The sequence below is a fragment of the Uloborus diversus genome, chromosome 7 (assembly GCF_026930045.1).
Source record: "Uloborus diversus isolate 005 chromosome 7, Udiv.v.3.1, whole genome shotgun sequence".
Taxonomy (NCBI): Eukaryota; Metazoa; Arthropoda; class Arachnida; order Araneae; family Uloboridae; genus Uloborus; species Uloborus diversus.
The window spans coordinates 36,537,143-36,564,127 of record NC_072737.1 but is presented as its reverse complement, the minus strand read 5'-3'; the positions used below and the strand labels follow the sequence as shown (position 1 = coordinate 36,564,127).

General features: G+C 31.9%; 1 protein-coding gene across 1 annotated transcript in view; it reads left to right on the top strand.

Moving 5' to 3' along the window:
- The window catches only part of LOC129225672 (lysosomal alpha-glucosidase-like), a 42,519-nt gene extending 16,360 nt beyond the window's left edge, over positions 1-26,159 (top strand). The window contains exons 7-18 of the mRNA XM_054860146.1: positions 2,312-2,422; positions 4,052-4,168; positions 4,266-4,465; positions 5,326-5,459; positions 6,147-6,298; positions 9,835-9,983; positions 13,253-13,337; positions 13,419-13,600; positions 15,348-15,436; positions 18,120-18,169; positions 20,057-20,191; positions 24,791-26,159. Of these exons, the coding sequence (XP_054716121.1) occupies positions 2,312-2,422; positions 4,052-4,168; positions 4,266-4,465; positions 5,326-5,459; positions 6,147-6,298; positions 9,835-9,983; positions 13,253-13,337; positions 13,419-13,600; positions 15,348-15,436; positions 18,120-18,169; positions 20,057-20,191; positions 24,791-24,856 (1,470 nt within the window). The 3' untranslated portion in view covers positions 24,857-26,159. The remainder of the gene's footprint in view (positions 1-2,311; positions 2,423-4,051; positions 4,169-4,265; positions 4,466-5,325; positions 5,460-6,146; positions 6,299-9,834; positions 9,984-13,252; positions 13,338-13,418; positions 13,601-15,347; positions 15,437-18,119; positions 18,170-20,056; positions 20,192-24,790) is intronic.
- The last annotated feature ends 826 nt before the right edge of the window (positions 26,160-26,985 follow it).

Sequence of the window (26,985 nt, the reverse complement as noted above, 5' to 3'; positions counted from 1 at the left end):
GTAAAGAGAGTAATATAATTGAAATAAAGTAATTGACAATTACCTATTACCACATAGAGATGCAAGTTTGACTATAGATCACTGCTTAAGGAGGTATTCTAATCTACACTCGATTTGGAGGCAATTTTGCGGGAGTAATAAAAAAAAAAAATAAAAAAATAAAAAAAACTTGTAACCATTTTTACCATCAATTTTTTATTGATACTTGAGAAGTATAAAAAAATATGATTGAGGGGAAAAAAATCAGAATTGAAATCAGCAGAGGTTGGCAAAGTGGGGACTCAGAAAAAAAAGTTGTCTACTGGTTGACAAGATTTCAATTCTCCTGCTAATCTGAAACATGAAATTAAGGTTGATTCTTATTAAACAAGGATATAGAATTATCTCAACGTAGGCAAATTGGGAGGGGGGGGGGGTAGATGCACAAAATGGAGTCTCTTTTTGAAAAAAAAGGTCATTTTTGGCTCCATTTTTAAACTTTGGTAATTTTTTAAAAATAGTAAAAAAGAAAAATAAGGAAACCCCTACGTCGAGACAATTTTGATGGTATAAAGAAAGTCTGTACCAAATTTCAAGTAAATCGGTGTTAAAACTTGAGATATCTTGTCAACCGAATTGAAAAATTTAGTTTCGAGAAAACACATTTAAATTTTGCAGTCGCATTTTGGGCAGTCTGAGTGGTTTAATGGTATGGCTATACTTATATTTTTTTGAAGAGCCATCTCTGCCTTATACATTGTTCCTTCCTATACCTCAAAAGTTATATTTTTGGCAGATCTTTCAGCCATAAGAGCAGTGCTGCCTCCTTTCAAAGCTTCGGAAGCGTTTGTTACACATCGGAGCGTTTGTTACACTGTTAATCTTGTTTGCTGTCTTTTTATTGTCTATCTATATACAAATTACTTCCTCTTTGACTTTTTTTCATCTATTTAAAATTTGAATTTAACACCGGAAAAATACACAATACACGTGGAACCTACATATGCACCCTTGTGAAAATTAATGAAATCAAGCCAATTTTTTTTCAAAATCACCTTTAATTACATTATTTAATTTTAAATCAAAATCACCACTTAGTATGCCCCCCCCCCACACTCCTTTTTTGTCCAGCACCATTTTCACTCTACTAAGCATAGAGTCAACTACAGTTTTGCACTTTTCTTTGAATTCTTGATCTCTAAACCATGTTTTTAGGAAAGCACAAATCATTTTTTCTTTTGTTATGCAATCAGATTTTTTCTGAATGTCTTAATGGCTTGCCTCTTCGGTGGAGAAATAAACATGGCTAAAAAAAGATAAAAAGTGATCAGATTGAGAAAAAACAGCAAAAATATGTAGAAATTTATAACACTTACTTAAAAACAAAACACAATATTTATGACAAAAAAAAAAAAAAAAAAACAAAAAACGTGAGGCTATAGCACCTAATCAACTGGTAGGCTAAACAGCTGTTATAAACAAAGATTAAACTTCCTAAAAAATTCGAAAATTAAAAATTCCCAACTTGATTCCATTAATTTGCACAAGGGTGTACATGGCTTGATGGTTGTTTGTCAAGTATATATTGTCGCCTCAGAGCAACAGTACAATATCTTAGTGTTAATTCTGGGATTAGATATCTTACTGTTGCTCTGAGGCGACGATATTGAGAAAAAAGAATCTGAACAGAATTAACTATAACTCCGAAAACACTTCGAATTTCCATCAATCCTCTCAGAGGCTTTATTCTTAAAAGTCTAAACTTTGAAAATATGAAAAGAAAAAAAAATCAATTTTTTTTTTAAATTTCTATACTAGAGAATACCTGTTTAAGAATTAGAATTTTTACTTTCCTCTTCTGAGTGTCAGACTTGCAAAAAAGGCTGAAGTTTTTATCTCACAATCTCATTAACAACAATTGCAGTAGTTTGTAGGGAATGTATCTGTGACTAAAGAATTGTTTTTTAGGGTTTTTTTTTATTTTAATGAAATGGTTTTTTGGATAACACAAAAGTAAATAATACCACCTATTTATAAACTTAGACTTTCTGTCTCAATTGATTAAGTGTTCTCCATATACCTCAGGAACGGAAATACTTTCAAAAATGAGAAAAAGAATTTATCATACATACTACCTACCATATTTTTGTTGTTATGACTGTCAGGCAAAGTACAAAGAAAAAAATTTGGTCTTTACTCTGTGCTATTAGTTATAAAACTAAAACGGATATTCATGCTAACACATTTTCCTTTTTTTCCTCTAACATTGTGCATTTCTGCTATAAATATTTATTTGTTTTTCAATGTACTAACCACTTTCTTCCCCGTATAGTCGCCTGGAGTATCAGATGTTGAAGAACCTAACACATATGCTCCTTATGATGAGGGCAAGAAATTGGATCTCTTCGTTAAAGATGTTAATGGTTCATACATTCATGGAAAGGTATTTGTTTCAAAACAAAATTTTTTTTCTTGGTTTTCAGTATTTGATTATAAATAAAAAGTCACAAGTATTGTTTAAAAAAAAAAAAACTAATTGTGTGGTGACTATAATTTTCTAAATTTTCTCCACTTAAAAAGACTGTGCCAGCAATGTAATTAATCTCTATGTAAAGAGTAGAAATTTTAAGAAACAGTATTCAGAGTTTTGAGAATTTTTCAAAAATGGTTGGCGTAAACCAGTATGTACTGGCTGCATCCTATCATTGATTGTCCAAAGTATAATTTTAGAAGTTCAGTTAGAAGTTTTAAAGTTTAGAAGTCACAAATATAATTTTAAAAGTTCAGAGTGCAATTTATTTTCTGGCACAGTTATATTGTGCGAAGAGATTCTAGTATATTTGAACATTCCCATTTTAAATGTACCTTTCAAAATATACTTTAATTCCTAAGTATACAGGTATCTTCAAGTGCCACAAAAAGTTAAAAATATTTATAATTATGAAAAAAAGTTACAAAATTAATAAACTTGACTTTTGTCGCAAAAAGGAATGGAAGTTTGGAAATAGAAACAAAAGCAAAAATCTGTTGAAAAAATCTTCTCAAGTCTAAAAAATTTCTCCCTGTATTGTGAAACTGGTAGATTGAAGCTTGTCAATCTGCTCTTGTGCTGGCATGAAGGTGCATAATTTTGTTTTTCTTGGGAAAATTCTGCATTTCAATCATTAAATTATATAATTTTCAATGTTTTTGGATTGTGAATATTTGTTTGAGGTTATGTCAGTTACAAAAATCTCAATTTGCATGTCCTGCTGAATCATTTTTTTAAAACTTTGAATCATTCTGTAAAAGTAAAGATACCTGTAAGTTATATATATTTTTCTGCATAGCCTGCTATTTATTAGATTTAGTTGCGCTCAATTTTGCAAATGAACTAGCTTGTGATTCAAAATCTCAGACTCTTTTTGACCTGGGAACTTGTATTATTGGAAATCGGATTTAGTACTACCCAAACTTTAGTAATATTGAGTTCGGAAAGTTTCTGTCCATGCTGCTAAAAATGAATTGCACTTAAATATCCCTCTCCTTCACTTCACGCATGCACACACACACTTAAAAAACCCTTTGTACATGTTTAGTAAACTCTGTTGCTTTGTCAGGCTGCTTGATGAAAGTTGGAGAAACAGATGCATGTTTTTATACACAGATTTAATTAGAAAAACTCAATATCAGAAATACAACATTACAACAGCAACAAAAATTTTAAGTATAGCCACAGTGGTAAAGATAAAAGTATCACAATCCAGCAGTGTAATTGGTTAAAGAAATTTCTTTTTCAGATTTGAAATATTCAATGCTTTAATCATAGACAAGATGATTAAGTCATTGAATATTTTAAATCTGAAAAAGAAAGTTTTAACTTTAAGATTATCTTCTTGTAGTTATAGAGTAATATTTTTGTATTGTAGTAAATGTATTTTATGCAATTTTATTTCATCTCCCGAATGAGTCTTGTTTTATATCTTGATCTATTTTGACTTCATTAGCAAACAGTTGCCATTATTGTTGCAGCCAAATTCTTAAAATTTACTCGAAATGATGATGTTTAATTGGAATTCTTTTTTTGTTTTAGGTGTGGAACACAAATTATACTGTCTTTCCCGACTTTAGTAATCCTAAGACTCCTCCTTACTGGGCAAAACAATTTGATGTTTATCATTTAAAATTGCATTATGATGGGATATGGATAGTATGTCATTTATTTCAAGTTTCTTTTTAACTTATGGTACAACTTTTCAATGAAAAGAAGTTTTAAAATTTTCTGACATTTTTTAAATTCTATTCAGGATATGAACGAGCCTCTTAATTTTCTTAATGGTTCAGATGTAGGATGTCCCGATTCTCCCTTGGAAGATCCTCAGTATTTACCTGGCAGGCCATATCCCTTGCGGACACTAACTTTGTGCATGACGGCAAAGCACCTGAAAACGGAACATTACAATGAACACAATCTTTTAGCTTATCGAGAAGCTCATGCTACATACAAGTAAATATATTTTTGTTTTCTGAATAAATTTGTCAAAAAACATTTATTCCTTTTCTCAAAAAAATTATAACTGGTGTAGTACTTACAGAGGGAAATTTCTTGTGTAGATCTCAACTGCAAATATAAACATTTCATTTCAAATTGCTTCATTGAGTGATAGTAACAACAAAGAAGCGTCAAATTATGAAATAGAAAAACTTTTGAGAATTTATGAATTGATAATTAATTCCTTCTATAAAGTACTCGCATGAAAGAAAATAGGTTTTTAAGTATATTTCTCAAAAAAAAAAAAAAAAGTATTTCTTTGAATAACAGAAAGCATGACCAGGCTTATTTCGACTGGGAGATCAGCTTTAAAAGTTTTTTTCTTCCAATTTTATGTGAATTTTTGCATGTTGTACAACTGAATCATTTATTTCAAAAACCAGTCAAACAATAATCTTAAACTTCGAAAAAGCATTTTTACCTCTGTACTAAAATGTTTTTTTTAGGATTACAATGTTTTAAACTAAAAAGGATACTTATTTAGGTATATTTCTTTCGATAAACAATGTTTCAATTATCATTGAATAATTTAATATGGTGAAATAGATGTTTTCCTAAAATTAGCAGTTTTGTCCCTTGACTGGTTTTTAAACTAAACAATTCAATTCAGATCAATTCATATCTCAAATTATCAAAAATACTAGCAAGCTCTTTAATATAATTGAATTTATTTTCTATAGTTGCTTGAAGTTTTAAGCACCAAAATTTTTTTTCATGTTTTAAGTAATTAATTGTGTATTGAAAAAGCATATGAAAATGATTAGTAATTAGCATGTTGGACAGAATCTATCACATCATCTTTTCTCTTTCTTTAGTGCTATAAGAGATGTTCGAAAGAAAAGACCTTTCATAATTTCTAGAGCAACTTTTTCTGGACAGGGACAGTGGAGTGGTCACTGGAGTGGTGATATAACTTCTAACTGGGAGGACATGAGATACACAATACCATGTAAGTGGATTAGCAAATATGATTGCTTTTTTAAAAACCATAGTTTAAAGTTAATGAATGCTAATTCATAAATAAAAAAATCCATTTAGAGAATTTTAACTGAATTTGTTTAAATGTTTGTTAATTTTTGCTGTTCCAAGAGAAGAAATATATGTGGGTGAAACTATACAAGGTTGATGAAAATAAAAGGAAGTCATCCATAGAGGGCAGCAATTTTATTTCTAATTAATTACTAAATTAATATATGAAGATGAGTATGAAAACGTATGTCCAAAATTGATCCAATTTCTTCCGATGTTGAAATGGACGAAAGTGGAAGATAAAGTGGACAAAATACCAATCCTGCTCTTATGACAAGGGGTCTGCGCAAAAAAGGAGTCTGCACTTATATACTGAACGCTGATCCATTAAAGGGGCTATAAAGTTTAGGAAGCCCTGAGCAAATCCACTGTATCTCACTATAGATGTTATTGGATGATTATTGCCACCACTATTTCTGTACCAGTTTTGTGATTGTGTTTTAGTAAAGTATGCATGTTCTTATATGTGCTTAAAAGTTATTTACTAATTTATAGTAACAATAAATGATAACAATAAAAATAAATGCTTTCTTTCTTTGCTCAAAATTGCTGAAAAATTTATTTCTATATCTTTCATTTTAACTTGAACCTGCATGCTTCTTTTTAGCAATGCTTATGTTTAATTTTTATGGGATGTCAATGATTGGCTCTGATATCTGTGGATTTAGGCTGAATGTTACTGAAGACCTTTGTGCAAGATGGCAATCTCTTGGTGCTTTTTATCCTTTCTCTAGAAATCATAATGATTTTGATACTTTTGTAAGTGATGTTTTATTGTGCAATTTAATGTTTCTTCATAAGTTTTTTTGTTTATAATAAATGTTATGGGGCGGGGGGGGGGGGGAGCTTGTTACACAGTGCAATTCAAAAATTTCATATGACTCATCTAACTCCTAAAGCATGATGCCAGAGAAACTGCTGAAAGAGGATCACCCTCTTAGTGGCTACTTAACATTCATTGTTCGTAACATTGGCAGACAAACCAGAAGTTACTGAAATTAAAACAAATAAGCTATGAGTTTTTTTTTGTTACTTTCTTTTATTTTTGTTGTTTTTAGTACCAAATGTACAGTTAATAAAAACGTTTTACAGCATATTTAATTGCCATGCATAAAAATTCACTGCTTGAAATGCATTGCAAAGTTTTTAAAAAATTGAATAGCAACCTATTGTTAGCAGGGTTCGTACGCTCCTTCAAAACTCCTCCAATACTCCTTCATTTAGGAAATTTTTTTGAAGGGCCCTTCAAACTACTTCATTTTGGTTTTAACTCCTTCAAAATTCCTTCTTTTTTGGTTCAAGGCTAAATAATCTTCCTTTATGACAGTAACTTAAAATACTTCGCTCGATAACTTAGCTTCGCCACAAGAGCAAAGAAATAAAGGCAATTTCAATGCAGTAATTTTGTATATTTATTTTTTTTCATAAAGATGTGATTTACAAATTGATCATAGAAGTCATAAAATTTGAAAGTGAAACATTATTAGATGACTAAGACATTTTATAGGTGAAGTAAAACATGCATAAATGGTTCTTGGCTATTTTTTCAAGTTTTATGATGATTGTTTTTTCCTCCACCATACTCTCAGCAGCAAAAGTCAGTTTGTCTAATTATATTTTAACTATTTAAAAATACTTGAGTAGGTGTACTATGTTAAGTGATTGTGCTAAAAAAAATAATTGTTTAGTAAATCGTTGTTATGGTATTGTAAAAAGGGTCATCCACAAGTGATGTCATGCCTTGAGGGGAGGCCATGTTCATGAAATTGTGACAAGGGGAAGAGAGAGGGTGGCAAAAATTGACATCACACCGTTATTATAACAATATGTTTATAAAAAATGACATGTGACAAGGGTGAAGGGGTCAAGTATGTTGAAAAAAAGTGTGACATCGTTTAAGGATAGCCCGTTAGTACTCCTTCAAAATCTCATTTTACTCCTTCAAAACTCCTCCAAAACTCCTTCATTTTATTTCTGAAATTGAGTACGAACCCTGGTTAGTGAAACTTTGCAGAGAAAGAATTTCCTATGTTTTAAAAGCAAGTTACTATGTTCCACTTTATTTAAGCGTGATCCCAGCAAAATCGAGGCAACCTGTGTTTTAAGGATTGCTGTTTTATGCATTTCTCACTATCAGAAAATACATGGTTATGGTAAATATAAAAAAAGGCGTTGGTTACGTTTAGAAAAATAAATAAATGACCTACAATTATTTTTCTCACACTAAAAATTCGAAGTTAATGATATTTATTTGGAATAAATAAGATAAAATACAATTTATGACTGCAAAAACCAGACCACTTTGCTTTATCAAAAAACTAATTAAAAAAAACTAATCTATAGTTGGGTAAAATCTATCATGGCAGCATAATAATATTGTGATTAGGATCTGTGTAGCCTTCACAATGCTGCCAAGTTAGGTCCCCCCCCCCTCAAAAAAATGCACTATCAAATACGATCTTTGAGAGGAAAAAAGGAACTCAAAAAAAAAAAAAAAAAATCAGTTCAACTGCATTTTTTTCTTGATAAAATGAAACTCACCTTGAGGCTGAAGTACAATTGAAAAGATGCTTTTCAGTAATAATGATTTTATTTAAATTGTTGAAATTTTCTTAAGGGCTGTCTGCAAATGATGTCTTGCTTTGAGGAGGGGGGGGGGGGGGGAGGGGGCTCATGAAATTGTGACAAGGAGTAGGGAGGAGGTAACAAGAAATGTGACATCGTGCATTTTTTCATAGGTTAATAAAAATAACATGACATATGACAGAGGGGAGGGGGAGAACAGATCAAAAAAAATTGAAAAAAAGTGTGATATTATTTATGGACAGCCCCTATCTGAATACTGTCAAGGGCGTCCATATAGGGGGGGGGACAAGTTGGAGGCTCAAGCCCCCCCCCCCCCTTTGAAATTAGAACTTCCTTGCTTTTAGTACTTTTTTCTTTGCAAAAATGTGAAAACATTTCTTCTCCAGTCGTTAATGAATAAGTTATTAAAAACATCAAATTTTAATAACTCTAATCTGCACTAAAATCAGTTTCCATGGGGAAAATATCCTGCTAAACTATGGGGAAAATATCTGAGCCCCCCCCCCTTACAATTTTGCATATGGGCGCCCTTGAATACTGTTTATAACTTATATACTGAACTCACTGAGCTCTAACGATTCTTTAAATATGGCTTGATGCTGCTTAAGGGAACTAAAATAATTTTCAGGTATTTTTGTGAATATAAATGCTACAAAGGTGGGCTTTCAATTTTCGTTTTTATTCTCTGATATAGCAAATGTATAGCATGTAACAAAAACACAAGATTAGAGAACAGAGAAAATAATGATGTCACAAGCTTCAATGGATCAGTTAGCAAATAGCGACTTTATGAATAGCTCAAATTGTTTGAGAGGGAGAAAGGGTTTAACACTGATAGTTAGCAATTTCACATGACAAAAGCTGCTTATTATTATTATTTCAGGTTGGAGGAAAAAAAAAGAAATTATATTTCTTTTTCGCTTTACCATCTGAAATTGTAGCACCTTTTATCAATTGAAAAGCAATTGGTCTTGCTAAAAGATATATCAAGGCAAATCAGAGGGAACCTGAATCACTTGCTTAAATTTACCAAAATGAAGGATGTTAATCACATTTTTTCATGGAAAGCAGAACAGGAGCTCATTGTTTTCAACTTGGATTCACTTGGAAGTTTGGAAAAATTAACTACTTCAGTAAGGTTGTTGGCACTTGGAACAGCTTACATGAATGGGCTGTAACGAGCAAGGGGGTAAATAACTTAGAGAGCCCTTGATCTTCACTGGGGACTATTAATTTGACTAGGACTAGCGTAGCTGGGTCCAGAGTCTGTTGATGGTCATCAATGTATTGTATTTATTCATATTATTCAAACTAGCCTAACTAAAAATTTGATTCTCTTTTTGTCCTTTTCTTACCCTCTGGTGAGAAAAGGATCTGACGCACTTACCTACAAACTTAGTTTTCCCCTCATTAAAGAATAGTATGATTATTCTCAGGTTCTTAATAGCTGGTTTTATTGTTCCTTTATTATAGATAAATTGAAAGGTATAAAATATTTCTTTTCCTCTCTAATTTAATAAAAAGGAAATATGTAGATCCTGAATTGGTGAAATAAAATTTTATTTGCTGTTTTCAATTACTAATCTTATTCTGTTATTAATTCATTGAATTTTATTAAAGTGGTATTTAATAGGTAAATAAATAAAGAAATACTAAAGGAACAAAATAAAAGTGCATTAATAAAAGTGAAAAAAAAACTTCTTTTTCAGGAACAAGATCCTGCTGCATGGGGTCCTGATGTTATTGATGCCACGAAAAATTCTTTACGCACTCGATACTATTTACTTCCTTATCTTTACACTCTCTTCTATAAAAGTCATATTTTCGGTGAAACTGTCATTCGTCCATTATTTTTTGAGTAAGTTATTGTTTTGTATGTCATTTATATTTGTAAAGGTTGAAGCACTCTTTTTTTTTTGTTCAAGAGATGCTCCTTTTTTTTTCTCCCCCCCCCTTTTAATTTCTTGCCCTCTCCTTCCTGTTTACATAATTTCTTTATTGATCATCTTAATTGTTATCATCTCAGCAATCTCAATTTGCATCCTGATTCTCAAACGATGTGTGTTTTGTTGTTTTGTATTTTAACTTCTTTTACTAGTGCTTTTGTTACTAATATGAAAGAAAAAGAGCTTTTAATTACTCTTATTGTAGCTTCTCAGATATACAGGGTGCGTGAGGTATTTGAGAATGGAAAAAAAGGGAACAAATTGAGGAAACAGAGTATTTATTACAAATTAGAGTTTTCGTTCAGATGGTCAGATACATAAAGAACGACATCATTTAAAAAAACCACCATCAGCGGCAATGACAGCTTCTATTCCCTATCCAAACCGACTGCAGGCAAAAATGAGATGAGTCTTCGGAATTTTTGTTATTATTTCCAAAATAACAGTTCTGAGAGCTGCAACAGTGTGACAATTGGAGTCCCTCTCAACTACCTCCCCACACATTGTAGGCGATTGGATTGAGATCTGGGGAGCTGGGGGGTCAAATGATAGGGGGCATGACAAAATCGTGAACATTTTTGCGTAACCAATCTTGATAAATCCTGGTGGTAGAGAAAGGTGCGGGGGCCTTGTTGAAAAATATACGGTCTCCCAGTTTCAACAGTAGTGATCCAGGGCGTGACAAATCTGTCTAATACCTCAGTGTAAGCGACGGCATAAACTCTGGCACCTTGACAAAAAAAAAGAATGAGGTGGCATCACATGTCTTTCACCACATCAAGAACCATCCCTGATGCTGGAAATTCTGTATGCATAACAGCTGGTACCTTATCTGTGCTTTTACGCAGCCAACGACCTTTTTTTGCTGTTCACCTTTTGGTCCTGAACAAAGTTTTTCTCAACCGAGAAAAACCAGAGCAGTCTTGGATCCTCGGGATGTTTGAGATTGTTCAGAAGGCTCTTGGCTCTAGTCAAGTGGTTAATCTTGGTCCTGTAGGACATGAATTGTTCTCTCCGCATCAAATGATTTTAAACGGAGGTCCTCATGAACCACACAATGGATAGTAGCCTCTTCAACCTGCTGCTCATTAGAGAGTGCACTCATCGATTTCCTAGAGCCCTCATCGTTAGCAGCTTGAACCAGCTGATGAATACTGGTGTCTTGACACTGTAAGAATGTCGACAATGTCGTCTACTTCGCGAAACTGCTACCACATCCCCCTTTGCAGCTCGAAATTCTCTACGAACTTTGAAACAAATGATTGGGCGACCTTCAAGAATTTAGCAATTTCTGAATCAGTCTGCCCTGAAGCCAAGGAGATAATAACTGCATGCCTCTTCATTTCCTGAGTAAGAATAGGGTCTGCCATGTCTCTCAAACGAAAAAATATTGGTTTTTATAAAACACAGAAAAATGGGGCTATTATAAAATGTGTCCTCAAATAGCTGCCACACCCTGTATGTACAGAACCTTTTGATTGAATTGAAAAATTTCCTTTTTCTATGTCTAGATATGGTTTTTTTTAGATTGGTACTTTGAAAGAATAGTTTAAAATTTTATTAAATTTTTTTTTCTGTTTTGCATTTTAGTTGAAGAAACATTGTCAGTGCTTTTGAAATCTTCTGTTTTTTTATACCAATGTTCCCCCTTTTCCATATTGAGATCCCTTTTTTCCCTCAAAAGATTTTCTTGTAAATATTAAGCATTTCTTAATCTGAGTAATTTTACATGGGTTACTTAATTACTTGATTACAGACTTATTAACCCCTTAACAATAGGATAATTTTCAAGAAAATGGTCATAAAGTTTCTATTTTTTTTATTTAAGAAAATGATATAAAAATAAGTGTATGAACAACATGTGCATTCAATTTTTCATTTTTAATATTTTTTAGATTGAAATTTTTAAAAAATTTAAAATTTTATGAAAAGTCAACAAGCATACCCAAGCCAGCAGCAAAAATTTAAGAAATACGTCTTTTAAGCATTAAAAAAGAATTTTATTAATCTTTTGTGTAACATAAGTAAAGATAGGTAAATTTTTCTTGTGTGGTAAATTTAAAAACTTGAGATACAGAGGCCAATTTCACAATCTGGTAAGTTAGTACCAAATTTCCTTTCTTCATCTTTTCAATTACATTTAAAATCTACAATTACATTTAAAATGGACTGGTGCTGCCATCTAGTGTATAAAGAAAGAAATAAAATGTATTCCGGGCCAAATAAATGAGCACGGCATTTTCACGGGAGCGAGCAGGAAGGGGTTAAAATGGGCCTAGGTTAAGCCAGATAGTCTAGGCAGCCAGCTTGTGACCAAAGGGTTTTAGGTTTGATACTTATGAGTCAAAGACCCTCTATGTATGTGAAAAATGACTCATGCCAGCTAAATATGTATTGGTCAATTCTTCACGTTCTCATCACAAATAATTGCCTCTTAGGCACTGGAGCAAGTGTTGTTTAGTTCCTAGTGTGGATCAAATCTAGTGAAATGTTCATAGATGGTGCTTCCATCTAGCATCATGTCATCTCAGCTAACTTTCATCTTAGTGGTGCTCGGTAAAATGGAAGCCAGACTTGTCCAAATAGACCCTTTGATTGGATAGTAATATCAGGCTCAGTATCATATCATACTGCTTGGCTCAGTTTCCTGAGTGATTTAAGGTGAAGCAACATCAAATAGTAAATCAACTATCATAGCCAGCTCTTCTTTATAAACAGGACATGAAATTAGTTTGTTTTCTTTATGCATGTTATCCATAAAAAATGATATAAGTACACATTAAACTTACTATACAATTAGTCATCACTAGAATGAAGTATTTTGTTATCTACGGAACCAAACTCCTATTTTAACATTAGTATTAGGGCTCAATTTACGCAGTTTCGATTTACGCGGCATTTCTGGGAACGTAATCCCCGCGTAAAACAAGCGTCTACTGTACTTAATATGTTACTTTAATAATTTATCAGTACTACTAATAATAATCCTACAATTATTCTTATCCTAATTACTTTATTAGGCATTGCAAATTGTATTCTTGTCCGATAAATTTGAATTATTATTCAGTTGCTTTGATATAAATCATGCACTCATAGAATATTGATGGTTATTATTGATGCTTTATCTATTTGCATCTAATGTATGTGTTTGCATTTAAGTACTTATTTCATTGATATTTAGATTTCCTGACGATGCTAATACCTATAGTATTGACGAAGAATTTCTTTGGGGTCCATCATTGATGATACTGCCTATTCTTTATGAAGTAACCATTGATTTAATTTTTAAAAGTTTTTTTTCTTTTATTAATTTCTATAATTGCTCATTTTTAACTTTACATTTTCAGAATGCTGTAAAAGTTGATGCATATTTTCCAAAAGGTGTCTGGTATGATTTTTATTCTGGAAAGTCAATGAAAAGTAAAGGAGAAAAATTTACTCTGGAAGCAAACATTACTCACATTAATGTTGCTGTTCGAGGCGGTGCAATTTTGCCTCTTCAGTTACCTGGAAAAACTACTGTGGAAAGGTAATTTTTTATTAAATTGCATTTGTTCTGAAAGAAAACAGTCTATTATAGTATTGTCTGCATCATTTTAAGGTTAAGTTGCTTTTGCAACTTATTTACAAGACAAAGAATACAGAACATAAAAATGGTGCTTAAGAATTTCATCTTTGTTTGAATGCCAAATTCTACAAAAATTTTTTTTTCTAAAATTCAACAAGGTTTAATATAATAATTTTGAAACTTGGAAGATTCTTCAGAATGTAAAAAATGAAACTCTGGGAAGAATATTTCTACATAGTTGCGATTAGTGATGTGGGGAGGAAAATCTTTTATGCATAAAATAATTAGGGCTAGGCGATATACCAGCATACCGCCATTTATCGATGTGTATTTAATACTGCAATAATGATAGCCGGATTTTTAGCCTCCCAATATACTCTTTAAAGCCGTATACTGTCTGAAATACTGGAAGAAGTTACTCATGAACTAATTCCAGAGCTGCCAAATTTTGAAAATCCAAAATCGTAGCAGAATTTTGCAAGTGGGAGGGGGAGGGGGGTTGCTGCCACAGATTTAAACACACACTGATGATTTGTCAACAGTATAAAGAACAAAAACAAAGATACTTAACTAATTTCAAATATGATACAGAAAATATTAAACGGAAAAAATAGAAAATCATAGTTTTTGGACCCGCTTTCATAGCGTCGTAGTTTAAAGCTGTAATTCTTTGAAACTATGATTTTTTCGTAGCAGCAAGCAGCTCTGACTAATTCAGATAATTACATTAAAATATGTAATCCTCCATAGTTATGTATGCTTATATAAAGCTTCAGGTTGCTATCTGTATATTCTTTTAAGAGTTATTAAATAACAAATTTTCAGGGTTAGTCAACTGGAAGGTAGAAAAATCCTAATACAAATTGAATTTATTAAACCAGTAGTGCCCTACCTACGGCCCAGAGGCCACATCTGACCCGTGAAGCCGATCTGTGTGGCCCGTTGCTTTGTTCAATGTTACAAATCGAAAGACACAAATAGTGACAATACCACAAATTTGTAGTCACATACAGTCAACTCCTGATAACTCAAAGTCCCAAGGGACCGCTAAAATGTTTGAGTTATTGGTAGTTTGAGTTATTGGTAGTTGGAGTTATGGGAAGTTTCCACAACAGTCTCAAGAGTTTGGAACCTGATGAAAACTTAGAGATAAAGGAATATTCAAGTTATAAACTTTGAGTTATCGAGATTCGACGGTATTCAGAAATTGGTTTCTGAAAAGCCTACATTTGATAAAATAAGTTTCAAGTAGTTGATTAATTTTCTTTCCTTTTCTATATTTTTCCATGTTACTAATACTACAATAAAAATTTGTTTGTAATTTTTTATGCGTTCTGGCCCATGAGTGATTTTAATATGAGGTCCCGCTTGCAGGCAGGAAAAGGTTGGGTGCCACGGTATTAAATGATTAACTGTGATTCATCTGATCTAAATGCATTGTACAATACTTGGACCATAATTTTCTGTTTTTTAACTAGAACTCAAGACAAAAACATACCCTCCCCCCTCATCCTTTTTTTAAATCCTGGGTGTAGATCCAGCATTGATTCTGCAATTAATTTAATGAAATGCTAACATATTTCTGCATCGAAGGGAATAAAAACTCTATTTCGTTAAATTTTAAAGAATTAAAAATGTCTCTCATAATTCCTCATGATTGTTAGTTGAATAAATGCAATTTACTGATTGATTGTCAAATTTTTTTTAGCCGTACAAATGCTTTTGATTTACTGATAGCATTAGATGAAAACAACGCTGCAACTGGTGAGCTTTATTGGGATGATGGTGATTCTTTAGGTAATATTTTCCTCTCTTTTTAAAATGTATTTTAACCTTTTTTTTTCTTTCTAATGGGGCTGCTATAGAGGCACTGCCTTTTCAGACCTAGTGCGATCCCCCGGAATAGCATCCACTCTTTCATGCAGCACTGTTGTGAGTCGAATGCCATTGCTAGGAGAATTTTGGTGCCCAGTTTCCTCACTAGATGGAGACAACTGTGCTCTATTCGATGCAAAACTGCACTAGGAATTCAACTTTGCAAAGAGATACTCCATGCCAAACGAGTACTCGTGAGATCTTTTATATATCTTACAATCATACGACATAGACGCTGTCGATTTTCTGCATCTTGAAAATCCACCGACTGGAGCCAGGTTTGACCCTGTGCCTTTGGCATGAGAGGCCTGCGTCGTATCCACTACACCACTCTATTGGCGTGAATTTAACTATTAGTTAGTAAATGTAATATGCAGTAAGCTAAACTTGTGTGTCTAAAATCTACGGCTTTCCCTTGAATGTGCAAGTTAATAATAGTCTAGCAGTCAACACATTCTTTTTTCTTGTAAAAGAATAGGGACAAAGTAGTTGTTGCAATATTCTACAGCAAAAATCTATGGAATGTGTTAGCATACTTCCCCTTATATCATTTCATGGGGGAGGGGGACTTAATAGTATCAGCACAGGTAATTTTTTGGATGAAGGAAATTTAAAAAAAAAAAAAAAAAAAACCCTAATGGCAATTCAAGTCATTTTTTCCTGCAATCTCTAAGACTTCCTATTTCAAAAAGTTGGTCTCCATCTCTCCTGAAATAGGTTTCTACGTGCACTGCAGTAATAACCTGAAAATAGCAATTTTTGGACCTGTTGGTGTGGCTCTAAAGTAGATATATATGAGAGCGAAATGTTTAAAACTTTTCAAAATTCTACATATGAAGTTAAATAACCATTCTGTTCATAAAACCATGAAATTAGCAACTCGTCAAATGTTTGAAATTTTCTAAGGATTTCCTTCTCGAAATCATCTGTTTGCAGCTCGTCAACATTACCAGTATTGTTAAAGTGTATTGTCACGATTGCAACAAAAATAGCTTGCGTGTGATATACAACAGATTTAATTTACCTCTTTTTGCTGAAAATAGAAAGGAATTTGAGATATATATGATCAGCAAGCATGAAGATAAATTTGTAATTCACACCAGCATCAGGCATGGTCTTTCCATGTTGACAACAGCATGTATTAATGAATTTCATTCTGAAAATTTCAGAAAATTACTTTAAAACTTAGATTAAAAGTAATTTTAGAACTGACATACATCAACGAAACAGAATTCTGCCAATCTATCATGTTCCACAAAAGCTAGTAAAACTGGCAAGAGGGAGCAGATGATATTTAAAAAGAAAAATGAAAACTAAAAATATACAGTAAAACCCCTCCAATGCAGACAGTAACGGGACAAATCTTTTTGTCTGCAATTGAGGGGTGTCCTCTGGACAGGGGTTTAATAATGTTATATGCCTTGGAATCGGGGAACAAAAACTTGTCCGCGATAAAGGGTGTCTGCATCTGAGGGGTGTTCGTTAAGAGGGGTTTTACTGTATTTAAAAAATCTTTCATTCCATATTAATAATCAAATAACTATGATTACGAAACAGACTATATTTTATCGAGAGAAATAACCTTCACTCTTTTTTATTATTTTTTTTTGATAATCTATTTTTACAATTTCATAGCAGATAATAATTTGCATTGTTTGTGATGTCAGAGCATTACTCGATAAGTTTTGGCTATTATATATATAAATATTCATCAGCATTCAATGTGCTTCCTAATTTTCTTTTTATTCCTAAATTTTGAACACCCGTAAAATGTCTTATTTTTTTCTAATTATCCTACAGTTTTACTATTTTACTCCAAATATTTAAAATGGAAAATGCAAGTTCTGCTTTAATTTGGCTTTAGCTTTGTTTTAGAGAATAATATACTCACTATTTTTTACAGTTAATATTAACTTCATTTTGTGCTGTAAATTTGTTTTTTTCTAAAATTTAAGAATTCAACTTTCTTAAATGTCGATTATCTCTTAACTGATCTTGGTTTTCGGGATATTTTACTAGAAATCGAATAGTGTTCTTTGATCCCTTTATAGAAGAAAGTATTTAGATATCAAACCTTTTAAAATATAAACGCAATAGAACACTTATGAAACATAATATATGCATGGGAGCTGTTGCCATAAGTGGCCAATAATCTCTTTATTTGAATTTTTGAGGCATAAGCATTTGTGAGATGGTCACAAATTTCTTCTGCTGGGAGAAGAAGGAAGACTTGGTATTTTACAGGTGTTTGAGGCTCGATTTATCGAACCAGAGTAAACTATTTACAACCATTTATTGGATTTTTTACACTTTGCAAAGGTTCTATGCATGATAAAATGTGACAAATGTACGTCACATCTTAGAGTGTGGTAAATGTAACAATATGTATGAGCTCAGGTAGTTAAATGTATTTCGTAGATAAAAATTAATAAACGTTCAATTTTGAATCTCTAATATGTATTGGCTACCTACCTGTTAAACTCTTTTATACAGAGCATGTATATTTATTTGAGGGTCCTTTTACAACAGATTTCTCAGAAAAGCATTTGATAAGTTTGTTTCAAATTTGAAATTCTGTATTAATATATTTTATTTTTGTTTTTAGATACATATGAAAACGAAAACTACAACTTGATCTCATTTTCTGCCAAAGATGTAAGCCTCCTACTGTTCCTATTTTTACTTGATAGCTTTAGAGCTTTATGTGTATAAACAATAATATCGTCGCCTCAGAGCAATGGTAAGACACCTAATCCCAGAAATAACACTAAGATGCCCTACTGTTGCTCTGAGACGACGATATATATATATATATATATATATATATATATATATATATATATATATATAATTTCTGTTTGAAAATTAAACTTATGTAGTATTTATTTCTAAAATGTTTATTTTTTTAACTACTTGAGACTTTCAATTTAGAACATTTCATCTCACCCCCAATGTATTCTAAAAGCTATGTTCTCTTGAATATTTATCATAATTTCATTTTTAGTCAAATTCTTGATTTCTATTCATTTTATTAAAGTCTGTGAGGATAATAAAAAAGTGTGGTCTGTATGATAAATATTGTGATGATAATTTTTGTATTGCAAAAGAAAGTTAGTCTTTCATTTTAGGGTTAGAGGTACCTGATCCATTGTTGTTACTTGAAATATATTTTGAAATTTATAATTGCATTATAGTAAGTCTTTAGATTAGAATGACAAAATGACTTTGATTAGCTTTAAATTTCAGAAGATGCTAGCGAATGTGTTTTTAAAGTTAATTTACAATTCTAATTTTAGATCTGTCATTTGAATAGCCTTTTCATTTTTTTATAAAGTTTTCCTTGAGAATTCATTATTGGAGCTTTATGACTTCTGCCAAAATATAATTTAAACTCTGCTAGGTTTTGCAGTTTCTACATAAAAATCAACGTTTAGTTTCTAGTGCTAAAAAGTAGATTATTTTCTTTAAAAAAAATCAGTTACTTCTGATGCAAGTCATAAAAATTCTAATCAAACCTTCCTGTAATTTGAGCCGATGATCAAAATTTAGTAGAATGTCTAATGATTCTATTTAACCTCAAGCAATAACTCTAAATTATTTTTTATTATTTTGAACTTCTTTAGAAGACTGTGTTGTCCTCATTTCAATCCTTACAAAATGATGTTCATCACAAATGTGGGATACAATTAATTATTTCAAGAGCCTGAAAGTTATGAAAATATTTATTCAAAATTATAGCATAATATTTGAACTTTATCATCTGCATTGTTAATTATAAAATCCAACTTGCCACATGAAACATCAACTTTTGCTAAACCCTTTAACCTAAAACCTGATAAAACAAAACTTAGATATGTTCTTACTAGTGATGTGCCGGATCATTAAAAATGTAGATCTGTGGATCTCTCTTTTTGCTTTTTAAATCCAATTCTATTACCCAAGAGTAAAATTTGTACGAAAGGTATTCCTGTCAAGGTAAAAACATTATTTTTTTCTTAAAAAAAGGGTGGAAAATTATTTCTTGCTTGCTTTCTAGATGTAGGACGTAGGAGCAGGAGTCTATAAGAAAGCTGCTACTGGATGGGCTAGAAATAATGTTTCGTATTTTAGTTCAACATAAATGCAGCGCTGGCCCATTCCTCCCAATTTTCTCCTACCGGCAAAATGGGAGCATCTTTAAAAAGAGAAACGGAATTGAATCTAATTTCAAATGTCCTTAATTTATTTGTTGTTTTTAATGTCGAACAATCCTATCTGCAAAAATACTGTTTTTTGAATATTGAACTCTCAATTACTTGAAAATTTAAATTATTATCAGTGTTGTAAAGTTGGAGCTAAGATTCAAGCTGTGTTTTGATAAACAAACATTCATTCCCTAATTTTAGAATTATTGACAAAATAATTTGATCAAATCTGGTTTTGTCCTTTTCTGTAACATCTAAGCAGTGATGTTCGACATTAAAGTCATGAGTTATTGACTAATTTTGTTAACTAAATTTCTTCAGAAAGAAAAATTTTACAATCTTTTAAAAAACATTTCAGAATGTTACAACAACCAAAGTCCTGAAGAACAAGTACATCTCAATTATGGATCTGAATGAAGTTAAAATATTTGGAATTGATACTATTAAATCTGCAACAATTAACAATGAAAGTGTGCCGTCCTATTCAAATTCGGTAAGTTCATTTATTTATTCTAATAAAATATCTCTCTCTTTGTGGGAAGGGGAGAGTCAGTCTGATTCCAAATAAAAGAAAGAGATGTATTCATAATTAACAGAAATTTATTTCCTAAGTTGAAGGTGTAATTTAAATACAGTTCCTATGCTCTTTGAAAATTTCATTAATTCTCTTCTTGGTTTTGGACACTACTCTACACCCTAGGTTCCCTTGTACCTACCACTATGTGTGGTTTAACCAGTTGGGTGCGGCCCTAAAGATATAGCTCTCTTTTTTTTTATCTCTATCAGAAACCGAACAATCCCTGGTCCAAAACCTCTAGAGGCATTGATTTGGATTGAGAACTTGGAGGACTTTGTGACCACATGTTAAACGTCCCCCCAGTCACCATTAATGAACTTGGGGGATCTTATAAACTGGCATTGAACCCCTTTGGTTACAAGTCTGACGCTTTACCGATCAGGCCATCTCAGCCTCTAATTTTTATCGCTGGAAAATACTTCAAAACAAATACAAAAATGATGAACAGCAACAGGATATGAACCCATCTGGACTGATCCTAGTCAAGTTATCTTTTCCCAATGAAGATCAAGAGTCCTCTTGGAACTATTCATCCCATTGCAGATAGCCTCTGCTTTTGTTAACCAGTGTTGCCTATCCCCCTGAAAACAAGGGTGCAACTCCCCTTAAATGTTGCAAAGACCCCCCAAAGAAGGAAAAATACCCTTCAGAACATCCCCTCCCTAAAATTTCAATGGCTCAGAGTGCGGGGCTACCCAGGGTGCCGACCTAAGGGGGGTTAATGATCCCCCTTAGGTCGGCACCCTAGGTAAACAATTCTGAATACCTACAAACCTGTTGAAGTTGTAATTTTTCCTGTTCTCAGGTTTAACTTGAGACTCAATAAGTTCATTACAATGATCCTTGTTTTTGATATCTGTCCAAAATTTTAGCCCATGAATATATTCCATTTCAATAAATTTAAATAGATGGATCATATCCCTTCTTCTTGTTCTTTGCTCAAGACTATAGGGACTGATGGGGTGAAGTGGTCATAAAACCCAGTTTTTTCAACTTAAGTAAATAATAAATGTAAAAATTACTTTTAAAACTTGTTTTTTTTTTTTGTCATTTTACGTTACATTGATAAAGAATACATTACCACTGAATTTTTGGAAGAAAAAATTAATTTAAATATCTTAATGGCACTTTTTTTTCATAGATTTCAATGACCTGAGGTGGGGTAAAGTGGTTATAGTAGTTAGAAAAATTACATGAAAAACCATTCTAAGTAAGAGTAACTATTTAAATGCCCAGCACACCAAAGTCTTTTGAAGAAATAAACTTTGTTTAGATAAATTATAAATTGCTGATGGTCAACTTTGATCAGAAGTTGGTTCATCAAGAATTTTAATTGTTTCACTCCCGGATTTTATCAATATCATCGGGAAAGGTGTGATAGTTTGATGTTTTATTAATTAGGAATATATTGAAGATAGCTTTTAAATAATGTCTAAATTACCTCAATTACATAATAAAATATTGCATCCAAAGAGAGTTCCGTGAAAATGTTATTTTATTAAAAAACAAAAGTGAAATAATAGTTAATCTTTATCTAATTATTCAGAGCCTGCAAAACGCTTCTAGTTCCAATCTTCTACTTTGTACCGAAATTTACCGAGCTTCTTTTGGGGAGTGGACATAAATTATTCTACTTGAATAAATTGAAAACTGTGGTTGCCGATAAATGCTATGATTTCTTTTTTTCAAATATTATAGGATTACAATCTTGCTTCAATGCAATTGATGTGCTATATCAAATTTAAGCTCAGTATTTTACATTACAAACAGTAAATGTTTAGTAAAGTTAATATTTAAATGATATCTTCTTGATAATTGAAGATTGAATGATTTTAGATGAGGGAAACATGTTAAGCCTAACTTATGACCACTTTACCCCATCTTACTTAAGTTGTTCTAAAATCGTGTACAAAATGAATCCTGCTTAGCTGTTTATGCAGACGTGTTCTCAAGACATTAGGGAAGCTGCCTGCATAACCAATCTGATAAAAATTGTAATGAACAAAATTTTACAAAGAAGTTAAAAGAGGCATTCAGATTTTAAAATGTTTCATGGGACTTTTTTCACAAACTAAAGTATTGCAAGAATTAAAATTTGTAGTTCAAAATTTAATTCATAACTGTTAAAATAAAAAAAAACCTCATTCATTCATTCGTTTCAAATATATAGCCTTTTATTTGATATATGACCATTTTACTCCATTGACCGCTTCTTCCCACCAGACCCTACACATTAATCATTCTAAGCCTGGAATTATCTATATTCTGAAAATTCATTTACTATCAGAGCATACATGTAAGGGTTAACCTCCTTTGAATCTCTTCCAATAAGTTAATAAATACATTTCTCAAGATAAGGAGATTAAAACTGAAGAGCATTCTCCAAATGTTAAAGCCTTATTAAACTTTTGTGTAAAGGTAGAATTTTCTTAAGATTATGTGAAACAGACATTGATAAAACGCAATATATAACGCCTTCTCTTTAAAATTTAATTACTTGATCGCTAATCTTTGCCATGATCAAAAAATATAAAATGAACTATAGTAAACTTCTGATTATTGGCGGTTGGATTATCAGTGGGTCTTTTCACAATTTTTTTTTTAAACTTACGATTGTGGCATTGTTTGCCTTTAGATTTTACAAATATTTTTCATATTTAATGTTAGTAGGTGCAATGTAGCAATATTTTTTGCTATAATTTAAATGTATGTGTGTGTTAATATTTTTTAGCTATTATGTGCATTAAGTATCAATTTTTACCTATTATTTGGATTATCCGGAGTTTTTGCTTGTCTTCGTTTACTGTGACACCCTATTCCATGGATAATCAGGAGTTTACTGTACTTTATAGTACAAGGTGCAGCAGGGAAACTTGCTGATTTGAATTGGATGCTAATTAGTGAGGCATGGTCAGAAAGGATTGGGGAGAGTCATTTTAAATAGGGGGTCCTGAAGTTTTGTTACCTCACAAGCCTGTTGTCGTCATCCGTTGGACAAAGGAACAACGTGTGTTAGCCCTCAAGGCTTACTTTTCTAATAATCATTCGGTGGTCGCCACCCAACTTGCTTTCCAAACTGGTTCAAGCTGCAGGCACCCTGTGACTTTTTACTTCCTTTTACAAAAAAGGAAATATTGTATTCACAAAAAAAATTTCACTCAAAAATCAACCTTAATTTCCATTTTGCTCACCCCGGAATGAATGTTGAGTTTTTTTCGACTCGACCACACGTGGATAAGTGCCTAAGAAGGTATAGACACACGAAATATCCATTTTGACAATTCCCCAGTTAATTACAACGAGTTTTCTCGTGACTTCTGTGTGTGCGTATGTGTATGTCACATAACTCAAGAACTGAAGAAAATTGAATAGTCCTAGAAAATTGAATTTTGGTACGTAGACTCCTATTGGGGTCTAGTTGTGCACCTCCTCTTTTGGTTGTATTCGGGTGTTTCTAATGGGGTCTTTTGCCCCTTTTTGGGGGGAAGTCATTAATTTCGGTGTAAATTCGAGTGGCGTTACAATTTGGCGGCCAACTTTTGGTCTCCACAGCCAATTTGGCCACTGTTGGTGATATTTAGAGAGTAAACTATTGAATCACATTAAAATTGCCAATAATGGGAAAATGACATTAAATTAGAGTAAAAGGAAGTCATGTGATGCACACATCAGCTCTTTTTTATGGGGTATCTCAAATCGATCATTTACAACGACAAGCCCCGAACCCCGCAACACCTCGAAGATAACATCCGGCTAGCCATCGCCAACATTCCTGTCGATATGCTTGAAAGAGTGGAACAAAACTTCAAATCTAGATTAGTGCATCTTTAATGGGGGCAGCTATTTGCTCGATGTAGTTTTAAAATCTAGTTGAAATAAAAATTCAGAATGTATGCAATATTTTATAAAAAGAAATAAATTGATACATGAAGTACTTTTTCTTTTATTGACTTTTCAAACCAACAAGTTTCTCTGCCTCACCCTGTATATTCTTGATTGAATTGCAAATAAAATGAATAGGGATTTAAACTAACCAGGTATAACATCTTGATCACCCTAAACTGCTGCTTACATATTTTTCTCTTTTTCGTGTGATGTGATTAAAATACTTTTTTAAAATTGTTTTTTGAACGCGATTCTACCAATCAATATATCGTTGGTGATTCAACCAATCAATATATCGTTGGCTCAGAGCAATAGTAAGATATTTTAAGTGTTATAATTGGGATTAGATGTCTTACTGTTGCTCTGAGACAACATTATTTAAAGGGGTAAAAAACCTCGAAAGGATTAAGAGTTAATGTTTAAAAAATTTTAATGCATTCTGCACAAGTTTTTCTACCTAAAACTTGCAACAAAATATACAAATTCAGAAAAATGTAAGCAATGCTGTCAATATTGAAAAATGGAATTATTTGTGCATGTAACTCATCTAAAGTTAAAATTAATTTTCTTTTATGGTTTCAATAATTTCTGTTAGTTTATCTAATTAAAAATTTTCTTTGAACCTTTCAGAATTATTGGATCGTAAATGCCACAGGCTTCTCTCTCCTTGATGAATTGACAATTTCTTGGACATGAGTTTTTCATTAGTATGCTTAAAATACTACTGTTATTTAGCTACAAAATGTAATTGATATTTTACAAATATTTTCAATCTCCATTCCACAAGAGAGTTTTTTTTTCTCCATAAATATTCATTTCACTCATTATTTGTATAAATTTTGTTTTCAGAGTTATCATCAATATGTATATTTGCATGATCTGAATTATAAGACACTTTGCAATTTTTACTGTACCATTAATTTTTTACATTTACAGTAAAATCCTGTTGCAACAAATACCAACACCACGAAATTCCCGATACAACAAATAAATTTGTGGTCCCTTGAAGTTCATTGTAACAGGATTTCACTGTATTTTCAATTAACCCTGAAATAATTTTAGTTTGTATACGCTATATTTTTTTCATGTTTGATTACCATAGACAATAATTTGTCTGAAATTTGTGACTAAAGGTGCAATGCTTTTTGGCTTGACCCCAGATCCAGAGTATGTAATTAATTGTAATGTGCAATTTTGATTTTAAAATGATTGACTTGCCCATTTTCTTTCCTTATGTTAAGAAAATTTTGCAACTGTTAGATATGTTAGGCATTTATTGTGTACCACGCAATTTTTTAAAAAAATCATCAGTAATTTATGTTTTAGGTGGAAAAAATCAATGTATGTTGGAAATTAATGGACCACTGTTGAGAAGTTTTACATTCCTAGCATTATGTTACTTCACAAAAAAATTTGTCCTGTAAATAAATGTGTAACAACCGAATATTAAAAATATATTGCTGCTGCTAGCATTTTTCCAACTTCATGAAAATAAATTCAAATAGTTTAGCACTTTAAATAAAAATTAGGCATAAAAAAATACTATGAATAGTGAGTCAAGTGAAATTATGAAAAAATTTAGTCATTAATTTAAGAAAGGAATCTCTACCTCCATTCCTGTATTACTAAACTGATGCTTAGGTATCCAAATTATTTTTATTAGATTCATTGTTTTTTATTAAGAAATTTAATAATGGTCCAAAGTTTTTTTTATAAAGTTTAATTATTGAATGAAGAGTGAGAGATTACTTGATGTGATTTAATATTTTCCATGTGTTGTTTCTGCTTACAGTTGTAAGTATGGGAACTATGCATATGATTTTCACACATAAGTTCTGTTTCAAGAACTTGCTATATTTTGGGGCATGAAATTGATTACATTTATGTACATAAATTTATTTTTGTACCATATTGTTGTACAATGAACATTTGAATGATTGTTAATTATGTACTGTTATTGTTGCTCTGCTGACATCAAAATAAAGACATTTTAGTTTTATACTTGTGTTGATTTTTTGATACTTTTAAGTATACAGAGAGCATAGTTATCCTGATATTTGAAAGAAATAATTTATTTTACAATTTAAAATTACGAAAGTCCCTGAATTTTTGCTATGTCGGCACCAGTTTTCTATTCTGAGCCATTCTACGAAAAAGTCAGTCCTTTGTCCTGCATGTGACGTTTCTAATATTTCATTAAAAGGTAATTATTTCAAAGGGTAATAACGAAATATTCTGCCCAAGATATCATGCATAAGTTTGTAGTTTGTTAAGCAGAAAAATTAGTTCAATAATATTTTAAATTATTATTTTTAATGGCATATATGAGGCGTCACGCGAGGGGCAAAATGACCATTTTCCATGGAATTGCCCTTCTGTTGAAATTCATTCTCCCGTTTGGAGGATGAACCTAATTTTCCCATATAATTATTTGCTTTTAAAATTCATATGTAGCATTTGACTGAAAATATCCCCCTCCCCCCCACTTTTTCTTTCTGCATTGTTTCAGAGAAAGTCCATTATGAGAATCTAGGTTTATGTAACAGTAAGCAAAACAATTCAATTATTTTTAAACCATCCAATAATAAATCAAAATAACGATTGGGTTATGTTGAGGAAAGGAGAATAACAACAACCTGTTTATGACATGCAATGGCTGCCATTTTGTCCTTGTTGGACTCATCGGCCTGGAATAGTCAATAGCCAAACTGGAGGCAGATGTTTCTCATTGAAGCTGAGATTGCCAACAAAGTTAAGTTGCAAAATCGGCAATAGTTGCAGTTTTTTGTTAATTTCAGCTTCTGCACAAAAGAGTTTGAGATATT